This window comes from Lissotriton helveticus, chromosome 11 (assembly GCF_964261635.1).
Source record: "Lissotriton helveticus chromosome 11, aLisHel1.1, whole genome shotgun sequence".
Taxonomy (NCBI): domain Eukaryota; kingdom Metazoa; phylum Chordata; class Amphibia; order Caudata; family Salamandridae; genus Lissotriton; species Lissotriton helveticus.
This window is the reverse complement of record NC_136072.1, coordinates 530838302-530853234: the sequence shown is the minus strand read 5'-3', so window position 1 is coordinate 530853234 and position 14933 is coordinate 530838302. Positions and strand designations below refer to the sequence as shown.

The window sequence follows — 14933 nt, the reverse complement described above, 5'->3', positions numbered from 1 at the left end:
CTCCAGCTGTAAAGAATCACCCCTCTTCAAAGGAGTTATAGTAGATCAAGGCCCACACCCGATGAGATCCGTCACACCACACGTGTTCCTACTATCTGAAAACCATCCTGTATTGTGATTGGGGAGGGGACCGAGCCTGAAGCGGAAGATTCTAGGAATGACTCTTTGTACATCAAAGTTTTTACAATTATGTGTCACATTAAAAATATATAGCACTCCAACAAAGTAGTAGGAATATAAAACTTTAATAACATATAAATATATACAACAAAACAAAAACAGTAAAAACATTTAAACAACGAAGAGACCGTGGCAATTTCTTTTGAATTCCTGATGAGGACATGTTACTAGTTCTTTCAAATTATGAAAATTCAGAAGATGTTGCCTGGGGGTGGGTCGTCAGTAGCAGTCTGTTGTGCGAATAGTTCCAAGGCAGCAGAACGCGCTGAAATCTAGATGGCACGAAAGTGATGTCTAGTAAGTTGCCGCCCAGCAAATAACGGCGTGGGGCGCCGCGGGGGTGAGTGAGTCCAGTAGGCACCACAGCTATTCTTACCGGCATTGCAGAATTACTGCTGGGGACAATGCCTGTGCTGTAGCAGGGTCACAGCAGAAACAAAAAGGATTCTGTTGAAGATGTTGTTGGTTTTCAATTTGAAAACAGTTCTGGTGTCAACTGCTATGGTAATGTAGTGGTTAATGTTTTGTTTTCTCTAGAAAATGTAAAAGAGGGGGAGGCAGTCCAAAGTTCCGTTAAAAGGGCAAAGGAAAGGATCGGTGGTTTGAACTATCACTTCAAAAGGGGAGGGGGTGCAACAATTTTTCCTACCGGGTCACACTGTGCTTTCACCGGAACTGAGGTCTGCAGGATTCTAGTAATTCAAAGTGAGGCTGGCGCCAGCATGGGAGCGCCGACGTCCCGCGGATACAGTTTCGTCACTCCACGGGCGATCATGGCAGTCATTCCCCATCGGGGGTCGGAGACTCCCGCGGCTCCTGTAGAATCTTCAAGGTCGTGGAGGACTACGGTGGTGGAGTCAACCAGTGACCGGGCCATATCTTCATGCTGGGCCCGCTCTTGCCAGGTCGATCGCCATTTTGAGAGTTCGGCAGCTACCGGCGATCGCGGGGTCACATGAGCGGACGGGCTCCACCCTGCCGGGCGAGACGTTGCAGCATCGCCACAGTGGACGAACCCTTTTCGGGGCGCCTGGGCCGCTGAGGGTGCAGCTGGGAAGCCTTCACCTGAGGAGGCGGGAGAGGCCTGTTCGCACCGTCTCTCCCTCCCAGTGCACCCCACGGCGCCCCGCTTGACATTTGTTATGGCCGGTGGCGATGAGGACGGGGGGGGGGGTCGGAGGCATGTGCAAGACATCCCCCCCAGTGTTGTCAAAGCCATTTTTGAAGAAAGAAGTGGTGCCTGGCGTGTTGCCGCTGCTATTACGAAGGAGAAAAGAAAAAATGTCCCGTCCGTCTTTGGGCCGGGCTTCCGGTGGATGTCGGCCGGACGCCCCTAGCTCTGGCCCCATGAACGGGTTCCTTGGTTTATCGGCTGCAGCCGGATCCCGTCGGCCTCGGCCCCCCGACCGTTGGTGGCCGGACCGGAAGAGCATGTGGCGGGACTACCTGAAACTCTCAAGGGCCACCGCGGCCGGACTGGGAGAGAGAGGGGAGGGTCGAGGAGACATTCCCCCCCCTGCAACTCTTCAGCGTTGTAAAGGCAATCCCCTGGCCGGGTCCCGCTGGCCTCGGCCTCTCCTCCGGCTACACCCTACTTTAGGATCTCCTGGCCGAGGCGTGGCAGCAGGACCCGCCTTATATGGGCTGCTCCCGGCTGGGCGTAGCCGCAACCCTGCCCCACCTTGGAAGTTTCCAGAGTGGGGGCGGATGTTCTACTGACTTGCATTTTCACTAGTCTATCGATTTTTTTGGCGTGGCAGGCGGTGGGACAGCGAGGGGTGATTTGGTTTCTCTTACTGTTTTTCTGGTCTCTCACCACTGGCATATTTCTAACGTTTTCTTGTTTCTAGGACATTAATAGGTTTTATCATTACGTTATGTTATCGTTTCTTTGTTCGTTGTTTAATAAAAGTTCATGTTCATCAGTGGCCTACTGATTTTCGTTTTCCTATTCTTTTCTTTCCAGGTTGTTTCATGCTAAAGTTTCTGTTAACAGGATACAGTGATCACTTCGTTATTATTGCATATGTCCTTTTCACTAGGGGTGCTCTCTGGTCGGGCCAGATGACGTATCTCTAGTAAATGGTCCGGGTGAAACAGGTGCATCAATCAGTGGGGAGTAGATAGGCATGACAGATTACAACGGGGGAGAAAGGTCCGCATTACGTACCCTTTCACTATTTGCAAAGATTTTCCTACGTATATTTGCAAACAGGGAATACCTCCAAAAAGAACCAATTCCCAAACAGGCAATGTTTGGGGAAACAATCAATCAATGAGGAACGAAATAGGCACGACGTGTTAAAGGTTTGCGTTACCTACCCTTCACTATCTGCAAAGGGAGAGAGAATATTCCTATTCTTCCTCGTTTGCAGGCAGAGAAGATTCTTAAGAGAACCAACTTCGAACAATTCAATGGTCGATTCAAACAATCAACAAGGGGTACTGTGAACACAAATGAACGCCGCTTATGTACATACACATTGGTATTATCAACAGGTTGTTCCTAATGTTTCTATTTTAGGGAGGTCAAAAAGAGATCCCATTAGTGGCCTACTGATTTTGCTCGATTCCTTTTGTTTTTTTACACGATTTTTCGCTATTTGCAAAGACTAAACAGAGTATTGCGACTCTGTGCTTGTTTGTAAATAGAGAATGAACCAAAGAGAACAATCAATCAAATGGAGAGAGAAGCAGGCACGACGGATTACAACGGGGGCAAAGGCCTGCGTTAACTACCCTTCACTATCTGCAAAGAGAGAGTACTCCTAATAGAAATGAGGGGTGGGGGGCAGCATTCAAAGCAGATCAGTGTGCATAAACACGAAAATGTTTTTACTTACCACGTACTTGACATTCGACAGCTTATGATATTTGCTATTAAAAAACCATTGAAATTCACTGAAAAAACCATAGGTTATAGACCATATATAGTTAGGAATTAGCATTTACAAAACCTTGAAAATTCACTGAAAAAACCATAGGTTATAGACCATATATAGTTAGGAATTAGCATTTAAAAAACCTTATTTTACTCACACAAAACCATTGAAATTCCATATATAGTTAGTTGCACTAACTATATATCGCGCACCCGCAATCCACTGCTGATCATGTCACATATTACATCATTCATGACATGGTCAGTGACATCACTGATGACATCACTGATGACATCTCAAATGACATCACTGATGACATCACTGATGACGTCTCATTTGACATCATTCTTGTGCTAATACGATAAACCTCTTCAGACTCTAATATAACCTTAGATACACTCAGTGTATACAGACACTCACACACTGCCACTCATCCATGGAGTTACTCACACACCCAGTCAGTCATGCAAAGAAACAATCTCACCTCCATTTCTTCAACTATACAGTTATACACACCTTACTTATTGAAACATATACTAACACATATTTACTCTCTTATACAATCCCTGATACAAGTTCACAATGATCGATACAACCACTCACTCATTCAGTGGCTCTCATGCACAGTTATTTATATATGCCAACTCTCACATGTACTGTGTTTTACATATGTACTTACTATGACATGTAGCATTGAGATATCCATTCACTCATCAATACACTCATGCACACAGTCAACTGCCCATGTAGCTGTTTCCACATGCACTCTTGAACTCATACACCTACTGAATAAACTGCTCACACATCTATGCACAGAGTCACACACCTTCCAGCCACCCCCACACAAACTCAATCTCCCATAGAAATACTTGGGCAACCAATTAATAACACATATAGCCTCTCGTATAGCTAATGATCAACACATGCAGCAGTTTACATCACAACAGACATAATGATGCACAAATTAAGACAGTTTAGTCACTAACCCATGCATTCAGTGAGACACATTTAATCACTCACTCATACAGTCAGTCACGCACCTACTAAATCCTTCATCCAGACACTTATACATCCACTCATTCTTCAATATGTAAGACATATTTTAACTTTACAGAAACATACAGTCACTGGATGTTGTCATCAGTGATGTCATCAGTGATGTCATTTGAGATGTCATCAGTGATGTCATCAGTGATGTCACTGACCATGTCATGAATGATGTAATATGTGACATGATCAGCAGTGGATTGCGGGTGCGCGATATATAGTTAGTGCAACTAACTATATATGGAATTTCAATGGTTTTGTGTGAGTAAAATAAGGTTTTTTAAATGCTAATTCCTAACTATATATGGTCTATAACCTATGGTTTTTTCAGTGAATTTTCAAGGTTTTGTAAATGCTAATTCCTAACTATATATGGTCTATAACCTATGGTTTTTTCAGTGAATATACATATATACATGTACATATATACATATATACATGTACATATATACATATATACATGTACATATATACATATATACATGTACATATATACATATATACATGTACATATATACATATATACATGTACATATATACATATATACATATATACATATATACATATATACATATGTACATATATACATATGTACATATATACATGTACATATATACATGTACATATATACATATATACATATGTACATATACATGTACATGTACATATACATGTACATATATACATGTACATATATACATGTACATATATACATGTACATATACATGTACATGTACATATATACATGTACATATATACATGTACATATACATGTACATGTACATATACATGTACATGTACATATACATGTACATATACATGTACATATATATATATATATATATATATTACCTACTGGCGGTCGCCAGTAGGTATATATAGTTAGGATTTTTTCTCTATGGGTTTTTTGAAAATTCTATGTCTAATAACTTTGGCGTTTGTGGACGGAATCGGCTGAAATTTTCAGGAAAATGGCACATTTTGTTTCTGAGCAGCCCTTGAAAATTTGGGGGGGGGTCGTCCAGTGGGGGCCGAGAAAAAAGGGGGGTCCCAAAACGTGTTTTTAACATTGAGTTTTCCATAGGGCGGTTGGCCTCACTTTTAGCCCGAACGGCTGAATGGATTTGCACGAAACTTGGCAAAATTGTAGGGACTGGTAGCCCGATGTGCCTTTTGTAGGTCTCAATATATGTGCTCCAGTGGATTTTGAGAAATTAACGTTTAAAAAAAGATATATATCTGTAACAGCGGACCGGTTAGCGCTCTGGTTCGCGGACTTTTCGCGCAACGGAGCTTTGTGAAGCGAAGCTGATTGGTTCTCCGGCGTCTGTCAACATTCCAAACAGTCCGTAGCGGCCGCCATCTTGTCTCTCGGTAGGATCGAGAGACAAGAGGAGGTCAAAACAAAGGGGGAAATAACTATAAGGGGGCATAGTAGATCCTCGCTGACCCCCTAGGTTTGATGTGGAGGTTTTAAAAGGGCCCCGCGGGGCAAAAAAAAAACAAAATAATAATAATCGAACGGCTGAATGGATTTGCACGAAACTTGGCAAAATATTAGGGACTGGTAGCCCGATGTGCCTTTGCTAGGTCTCAATATATGTGCTCCAGTGGATTTTGAGAAATTAACGTTGAAAAAAAGATATATATCTGTAACAGCGCTCCGCTTCGCGTACTTTTCGCGTTACGGAGCTTTGCGAAGCTGATTGGTTCTCCGGCGTCTGTCAACATTCCAAACAGTCCGTAGCGGCCGCCATCTTGTCCCTCGGTAGGATTGAGAGACAAGAGGAGGCCAAAGCGAAGGGGGAAATGACCATAAGGGGGCATAGTAGATCCTTCCTGACCTCTTAGGTTTGATGTACCATTTTGCCAAGTTTGGTGTAATTCCGTTCAGCCATTCAGGCTGTAGACGTATGTAAATGTCCTATGGAAAATTGCATGGGGAAAACACATTTGAAGTGTTGAAATTTAGAACCAATTAAAATGTTACTTTGGTTTTGTATTTGTGTGTGATGAAAGTTAATTGGTTATGTATATATGTCAAATGAGAGGAAACCACAGCCATTTTGTGATACTACTGTCTGAGGTACATTTGTGAGGAATTTTTGGTGGTGAATTTCTGGTGTTTGATTTACACAGTACTAACACTTCTGCTACTTTTAAAAAGGTGAGTTGTTAATTTGTAAGGGGAACTATGTTGTACACTTGAAGATAATTTGAAAAATGTTTTCTGTTATTTATTTGCAGTCCTTCTGTTATACTAAATACTTGATGAAGTTAGTTTTATATTATGTATTACTAAAAACGATAAATGAAAGTGATTATTTTTTTCTGCAATTTACATCAAGCAATTTCAAAATAAAATGGCTCACAATGAAGAGACCGTGGCAATTTCTTTTGAATTGTCCACTACATTGATTGAAATTGAGAGCACCAATAATGAAATATTGTCACAAGGAGGACATGACTTGTATGATTCCATTAGATTGATTGAAATGGACAGCACCAAGAATGAAATATTGTCACAAGGAGATGACTTGAATGATTCCACTACATTGATTGAAATTGAGAGCACCAATAATGAAATATTGTCACAAGGAGGAGATGGCTTGTATGATTCCATTAGATTGATTGAAATGGACAGCACCAATAATGAAATATTGTCACAAGGAGGAGATGACTTGAATGATTCCACTACATTGATTGAAATTGAGAGCACCAATAATGAAATATTGTCACGAGGAGATGACTTGAATGATTCCACTACATTGATTGAAATGGACAGCACCAATAATGAAATATTGTCAGAAGGAGGAGATGACTTGAATGATTTTTTTGATCAATCTCTTGATGGCGAATTTATCGAGTGTTTGGAGACCATAGAGTTACAAGAATCATCATTGCAGACTTTTAATGAGGAGATTCCAGATGAGATGATTGAAGAGGAAATTACTGATGAGGACATGTTACTAGTTGTTTCAAATTTAGAAAATTCTGAAGAATAAATTTATATTTAGAAATCAAAAATTGTTTGAGACATTATTTATTTTTATTTTTAATTTATGAGGTTGTAGCGAAGTGATTGTAGTATAAAATGAGACTTATAGTATAGAGTGCAACATTTTTATGTTACATGGTAAGTTTACTCATATTTACTTCCCTTCTGCCACTATATTATCTCCAATGTGTATTTGACATGTCTTCTTCATCTCCGGCCTCCTTTCTCTCAGTGTGTGTCTCCGATGCATCTTATCGCTGGTATTTTGTGTAATTACAGAAGAGAGTAAAATAAAATAGTTCGGAACGTGAAAAGGGGGCAAAGTAGAGTACTCCTCACCCCCTAGGCCTTTTTAGGCGGTCCCAAAAGGATCAGTTTCTGCTTTCCTGAGAGATTATGGTATGAGTTCCATATACCACAATAACTTGCATTACAACATGCAAGATATCTATCTCCTATTACCAACTTTTGGAGATATTCGCGCTAAGCGCGAATATCTCCAAAAAGTAACACCTGCCCTGAGCAGTTCTTAGCCATGTTATCCAATGGGAGGTGGATAACATGGCTAAGAGTATTAGCTCGGTAATGCATGAATATCGCTGAGTTTTTAGCGATATTCATGCATTGCGGCCGTTTATTATCGCATTTGCGATAAACCTTGATAATAGTAAGGTTTATCTTCGATAATTTCTGACGATGCTTAGTGGTAAAAAATTGGTTGGTAAGCATCGTTAGCGATAAATATCGCTTAACTTTGGTAATATGCCCCAACGTCTGTTAACGTTCGATTCGAAGGAAATGAGGAAGTGTTGAAAAACATTGTCTGCGCCATCTTGCCTTTTTTGAAATGCCACACTTTTGTCGTGCACGGCAGCCATTTTAGATGTCTTGACCAGACCCACTCTCTGCACGCTGTCGATTCGTAGCATGGCTCCTCACCCTCGTAAGCATCTCCCCCAGGCACTGGTCACCACCGCTCTCTGTCTTATGCATGGGCAATAAACCTTCCCCCATCTGCGCTGCTCTTCCCTGAGAATCACACTCTGTGCCCGCCCGACACCTCCCTTTCGCCCTATTCACTACCGCACCCTCTGACACTCCTCTTCCTCTGTGTCCGAATGTCCAGGCCGGTCCTAGGCTATCAGCTAGCCCTGCAGATGTAGTTTATGGCCCCAGCTGTAAAGAATCACCCCTCTTCAAAGGAGTTATAGTAGATCAAGGCCCACACCCGATGTGATCCGTCACAGCACACGCGTTCCTACTATCTGAAAACCATCCTGTATTGTGATTGGGGAGGGGACCGAGCCTGAAGCGGAAGATTCCAGGAATGACTCTTTGTACATCAAAGTTTTTACAATTATGTGTCACATTAAAAATATATAGCACTCCAACAAAGTAGTAGGAATATAAAACTTTAATAACATATAAATATATACAACAAAACAAAAACAGTAAAAACATTTAAACAACGAAGAGACCGTGGCAATTTCTTTTTAATTATCCAATAGATTTATTGAAATTGACAGCACCAATAATGAAATATTCTTGTCAGTAGCGGTCTGTTGTGCGAATAGTTCCAAGGCAGCAGAACGCGCTGAAATCTAGATGGCACAAAAGTGATGTCTAGTAAGTTGCCGCCCAGCAAAAAACGGCGTGGGGCGCCGCGGGGGTGAGTGAGTCCAGTAGGCACCACAGCTATTCTTACCGGCATTGCAGAATTACTGCTGGGGACAATGCCTGTGCTGTAGCAGGGTCACAGCAGAAACAAAAAGGATTCTGTTGAAGATGTTGTTGGTTTTCAATTTGAAAACAGTTCTGGTGTCAACTGCTATGCTAATGTAGTGGTTAATGTTTTGTTTTCTCTAGAAAATGTAAAAGAGGGGGAGGCAGTCCAAAGTTCCGTTAAAAGGGCAAAGGAAAGGATCGGTGGTTTGAACTATCAGTCAAAAAGGGGAGGGGGTGCAATAATTTTTCCTACCGGGTCACACTGTGCTTTCACCGGAAGTGAGGTCTGCAGGATTGTAGTAATTCAAAGTGAGGCTGGCGCCAGCATGGGAGCGCCGACGTCCCGCGGATACAGTTTCGTCACTCCACGGGCGATCATGGCAGTCATTCCCCATCGGGGGTCGGAGACTCCCGCGGCTCCTCTAGAATCTTCAAGGTCGTGGAGGACTACGGTGGTGGAGTCAACCAGTGACCGGGCCATTTCTTTATGTTGGGCCCGCTCTTGCCAGGTCGACCGCCATTTTGAGAGTTCGGCAGCTACCGGCGATCGCGGGGTCACATGAGCGGACGGGCTCCACCCTGCCGGGCGAGACGTTGCAGCATGGCCACAGTGGAAGAACCGTTATCTAGGTCGTTCCGAAACTGTGCAGCACTGTAGTTGTTAGGATGCCACCGCCTGGAGCGCTGAGGGTGCAGCTGGGAAGCCTCCACCTGGGGAGGCGGGAGAGGCCTGTTCGCACCGTCTCTCCCTCCCAGTGCACCCCACGGCGTCTCGCTTGAGATTTGTTATGGCCGGACCAGGCGATGAGGACGAGGGGGGGGTCGGAGGCATGTGCAAGACATCCCCCTCCAGTGTTGTCGCAGCCATTATAAAAGAAAGAAGTGTCCCGTCCGTCTTCGGGCCGGGCTTCCGGTGGATGTCGGCCGGACGCCCCTGGCTCTGGCCCCATGAACGGGTTTCTTGGTTTATCGGCTGCAGCCGGATCCCGTCGGCCTCGGCCCCCCGACCGTTGGTGGTCGGACCGGAAGAGCATGTGGCGGGACTACCTGCAACTCTCAAGGGCCACCGCGGCCGGACTGGGAGAGAGAGGGGAGGGTCGAGGAGACATTCCCCCCCCCTGCAACTGTTCAGCGTTGTAAAGGCAATCCCCTGGCCGGGTCCCGCTGGTCTCGGCCTCTCCTCCGGCTACACCCTACGTTAGGATCTCCTGGCCGAGGCGTGGCAGCAGGACCTGCCTTATATGGGCTGCTCCCGGCTGGGCGTAGCCGGAACCCTGCCCCACCTTGGAAGTTTCCAGAGTGGGGGTGGATGTTCTACTGACTTGCATTTTCCCTAGTCTATCGATTTTTTTGGCGTGGCAGGCGGTGGGACAGCGAGGGGTGATTTGGTTTCTCTTACTGTTTTTCTGGTCTCTCACCACTGGCATATTTTAACGTTTTCTTGTTTCTAGGACATTAATAGGTTTTATCATTACGTTATGTTATCGTTTCTTTGTTCGTTGTTTAATAAAAGTTCATGTTCATCAGTGGCCTACTGATTTTCGTTTTCCTATTTTTTTCTTTCCAGGTTGTTTCATGGTAAAGTTTCTGTTAACAGGATACAGTGATCACTTCGTTATTATTGCATATGTCCTTTTCACTAGGGGTGCTCTCTGGTCGGGCCAGATGACGTATCTCTAGTAAATGGTCCGGGTGAAAAAGGTGCATCAATCAGTGGGGAGTAGATAGGCATGACAGATTACAACGGGGGAGAACGGTCCGCATTACGTACCCTTTCACTACTTGCAAAGATTTTCCTACGTTTATTTGCAAACAGGGAATACCTCCAAAAAGAACTAATTCCCAAACAGTCAATGTTCGGACAATCAATCAATCAATGAGGAATGAAATAGGTACGACGTGTTAAAGGCTTGCGTTACCTACCCTTCACTATCTGCAAAGGGAGATAGAATATTCCTATTCTTCCTCGTTTGCAGGTAGAGAAGATCGTTAAGAGAATTAACTTCGAACAATTCAATGCTCGATTGAAACAATCAACAAGGGGTACTGTGAACACAAATGAACGCCGCTTATATACATACGCATTGCTATTTTCAACAGGTTGTTCCTAATGTTTCTATTTTAGCGAGGTCAAAAGAGATCCCATTAGTGGCCTACTGATTTTGCTCGATTCCTTTTGTTTTTTTACACGATTTTTCGCTATCTGCAAAGACTAAACAGAGTATTGCGACTCTGTGCTTGTTTGTAAATAGAGAATGAACCAAAGAGAACAATCAATCAAATGGAGAGAGAAGCAGGCACGACGGATTACAAAGGGGGAAAGGGCTGCGTTAACTACCCTTCACTATCTGCAAAGAGAGAGTACTCCTAATAGAAATGAGGGGTGGGGGGCAGCAATCAAAGCAGATCAGTGTGCATAAACACGAAAAAAAAAATTCTTACCACGTACTTGACATTCGACAGCTTATGATATTTGCTATTAAAAAACCATTGAAATTCACTGAAAAAACCATAGGTTATAGACCATATATAGTTAGGAATTAGCATTTACAAAACCTTGAAAATTCACTGAAAAAACCATAGGTTATAGACCATATATAGTTAGGAATTAGCATTTAAAAAACCTTATTTTACTCACACAAAACCATTGAAATTCCATATATAGTTAGTTGCACTAACTATATATTGCGCACCCGCAATCCACTGCTGATGATGTCACATATTACATCATTCATGACATGGTCAGTGACATCACTGATGACATCACTGATGACATCTCAAATGACATCACTGATGACATCACTGATGACATCTCATTTGACATCAATGACCACATCACTGATGATATCATTCATGTGACAATACAATGCATCTCCTCACATTTTAATATAACCTCTGTTTCACCCAGTGTTAAAAACAGAGTATAATTTTTGAAACCATTGACACACCAATACTAGTTACTACATACGTACTCACTGATTCCTACGTCTACACACACATTCACTCATTCACCCATACAATCATTCATACATACAATCACTCATGTTTACAACACAATCATATGCACTCATACACCTATACAGACACTCACACTCTGCCACTCATTCATGGAGTTACTCACACACCTAGTCAGTCCTGTAAAGAATCAATCACACTTCCATTTTCTACTCTATACAGTTAAACATAGAGCACCTTACGTTTTCAACCATATACTAACACATACTTACTCTCTTATACAATCATTGATACAAGTACACATTGATCTGTACAGAGTCACACACCTCCCATCCAGCCACACACACACTCAGTCTCCCATGCAAATACTTGGGCAATCAATCAATAACCCATATAGTTACTCATATAGCTACTGATCAACACATGCAGCAGTTTACAGAACAACAGACATAATGATGCACAAATTAAGACAGTTTAGTCACTAACCCATGCACTCAGTGAGACACATTTAATCACTCACTCATACATTCAGTCATGCACCTACTAAATCCTTCGTCCAGACACTTATACATCCACTCATTCTTCAATATGTAAGACATATTTTAACTTTACAGAAACATAGTCACTGGATGTTGTCATCAGTGATGTCATCAGTGATGTCATTTGAGATGTCATCAGTGATGTCATCAGTGATGTCACTGACCATGTCATGAATGATGTAATATGTGACATCATCAGCAGTGGATTGCGGGTGCGCAATATATAGTTAGTGCAACTAACTATATATGGAATTTCAATGGTTTTGTGTGAGTAAAATAAGGTTTTTTAAATGCTAATTCCTAACTATATATGGTCTATAACCTATGGTTTTTTCAGTGAATTTTCAAGGTTTTGTAAATGCTAATTCCTAACTATATATGGTCTATAACCTATGGTTTTTTCAGTGAATATATACATACATACATATATATATATATATATATATATATATATACATATACATACACACAGAAAGGTTAACCCTTCGGTGCGCATGACTGCTCCCGGCCGTCATGCGTCACGGTGGGCGTGTGCGGAGGACGGCGGGGGGGCGTCCGAATCCCACCCACTATTTAAATCGCCCACACAGGGCGAAAATGTGCGCAGCGCCAAAGGGGTTAAAGAGATGCAATAGTTAGGTGAACATTTTGGTAAACTAATACCATGGCTGATAATCTATAGTTATCTCTAGTAACAATAATTTGTGCCATAAAGTAACTATAACTCGCACATTAGGCATGCAGAGTGTTGTTATCAATGTCATAGTAAATTTATCAATGATGTAACAGAATATGTCATGAGTGGTGTAATGTGTGAGATAATTAGCAGTGCATGGCAAAGGCTCAAGTTATAGTTACTTCAAGCATGCACTTTAACAAAAATACTGCAGTTGCTCCTCAATTTTGTGTTTAAAAAAAAAAGGTGTGTGTGATTGTATGCGTGTAGGACTGTAAGTGTGCGTCTATGGGGCGTGTATATATGTAGAAAACACAATAGAATGTCACTGGGTCTAGTTCAATAATTAAATGTTGGGGTATCCCTTTCTTAGGACGATTCCCCTCACCCACTCGAAAGTGGGATGCTTCACCATAGGGGATCTCCTTGCACTATAAACCTGGTCGTAGTGCAGCTACAACCACCTTTCTAAGAGAAGGAGCTCAGGGATGTTTTAGTGGAGACAATGAAGAATACTAAACCTCTAGAGTAGCAGATTGTGACAGATTGAATTCCCCTCTGGCATAGTTGCATTTCTTTTAATCCTAGCCTATGAATGCATTATTACAATTGTTTAGCATATCGTAGAGCTAGTTTTAATCGATTTTCACTTGTTCATTTATTTCCTCCCCACACCCTGCTCATCTAGAGGTTTAGTACTCCTCAGCAGAGATTAAGATTGCACTCCTAAAAATGGCACACGATGAAAAATATGTTACGCAGTACAAAATATGAGTTATTCCGTTATTTCCACTATCTGCTACGCCAAAATCTTTACATTTGGAAAAACTACAGCTTTTTAACTTTTCCAAACTAGATAACGACCATATATTTCTCATTTTCAGAACAGGTCATCCGGATGTCATTTATGATGGTTTGTAAATGTTTCCATGCATGACACGTACGCTAAAAGATTGCCAAATGGCCAGTAAAAAGTAGTGCCCTTGAAAACAACATATTGACAGATATCTGTGAAATGTTAAGTCTAAACAAAATGATGGGATAACACCACTTAAGAGGATACTCAAGTACACCCAAAGAGCAAGGAATCAAATATTGTCAATAAGCTAGAATTCCTGTTTACAAACCTCAGTGCCTGTTTACATACCTGCAAATGGAGGTGTTGCGTTTGAGGAAGCAGAGTTTGTCTGTGATGGGGCACCCACTTGTACAGTTCTAAACATATTGCTGAAAACAAATTAAATGAGGGAGTTACACTTTTTATATTTTAGGATGACTATAATATTAAATATTTTTATCAGCTTAACATTCAGAAAGCTTATACTAAATATTATGCGCACTTACAAAATAGCAGGAAATCGGTTTTCTAATCTTGAGATTTATCTTTTTCAGAGTTAAAAACAAGACACTGTAAGAAGAGAAAAAGTCTTGCAATAGTATAACAGAAGAAACTAGGTCTCAACAAGTAAAAGCCTTGACTGCCTTCTGGAATGATCTCAAGGCTACTGCCAGTGCTAAAAGGAGTCTCTGCTCTTTTGCGACCAGCCCTCTCCTCCGCCTCTGACATCACAAATCACCAAGCACCCCTCTTCTTGTCCCCACCACCCTTCCATCTCAGAAACATTTGCCTCTTCAACAAGTGACACACAAGGTTCTACTAGATCTACCTTAGTCTTCAAAATATACCTCAGCCCCGCCTGACCTTGTTGTAGTCTTAGTAGGAGTTGCCACTATTTCCAGGACAAAACCATTCTAAGGCTCAAAACTCACCTGGTCTTTGATGCGGGTGCCATTAGCTGCAGTGACTGGCACTACCCACAACTGAAGAGAGATCTTGGAGTGATCTTGGACTCGAAGTACACTCATTTGTACCACAAGTAAATTAAGTTAGCAAACGGGAAGTTTGTCCAGTTTATTTGAAGTCTATCAG

The 14933-nt window shown here is 42.1% G+C and overlaps 1 protein-coding gene across 7 annotated transcripts in view; it reads right to left on the bottom strand.

The window, feature by feature from the left end:
- The window catches only part of AGFG1 (ArfGAP with FG repeats 1), a 429459-nt gene that overhangs the window by 196486 nt on the left and 218040 nt on the right, over nt 1-14933 (bottom strand). For all 7 annotated transcript variants that reach the window (XM_078666216.1, XM_078666214.1, XM_078666215.1 and 4 more), the window contains one exon: nt 14151-14230. In XM_078666216.1, coding sequence (XP_078522342.1) covers nt 14151-14230 — 80 coding nt within the window. The remainder of the gene's footprint in view (nt 1-14150; nt 14231-14933) is intronic.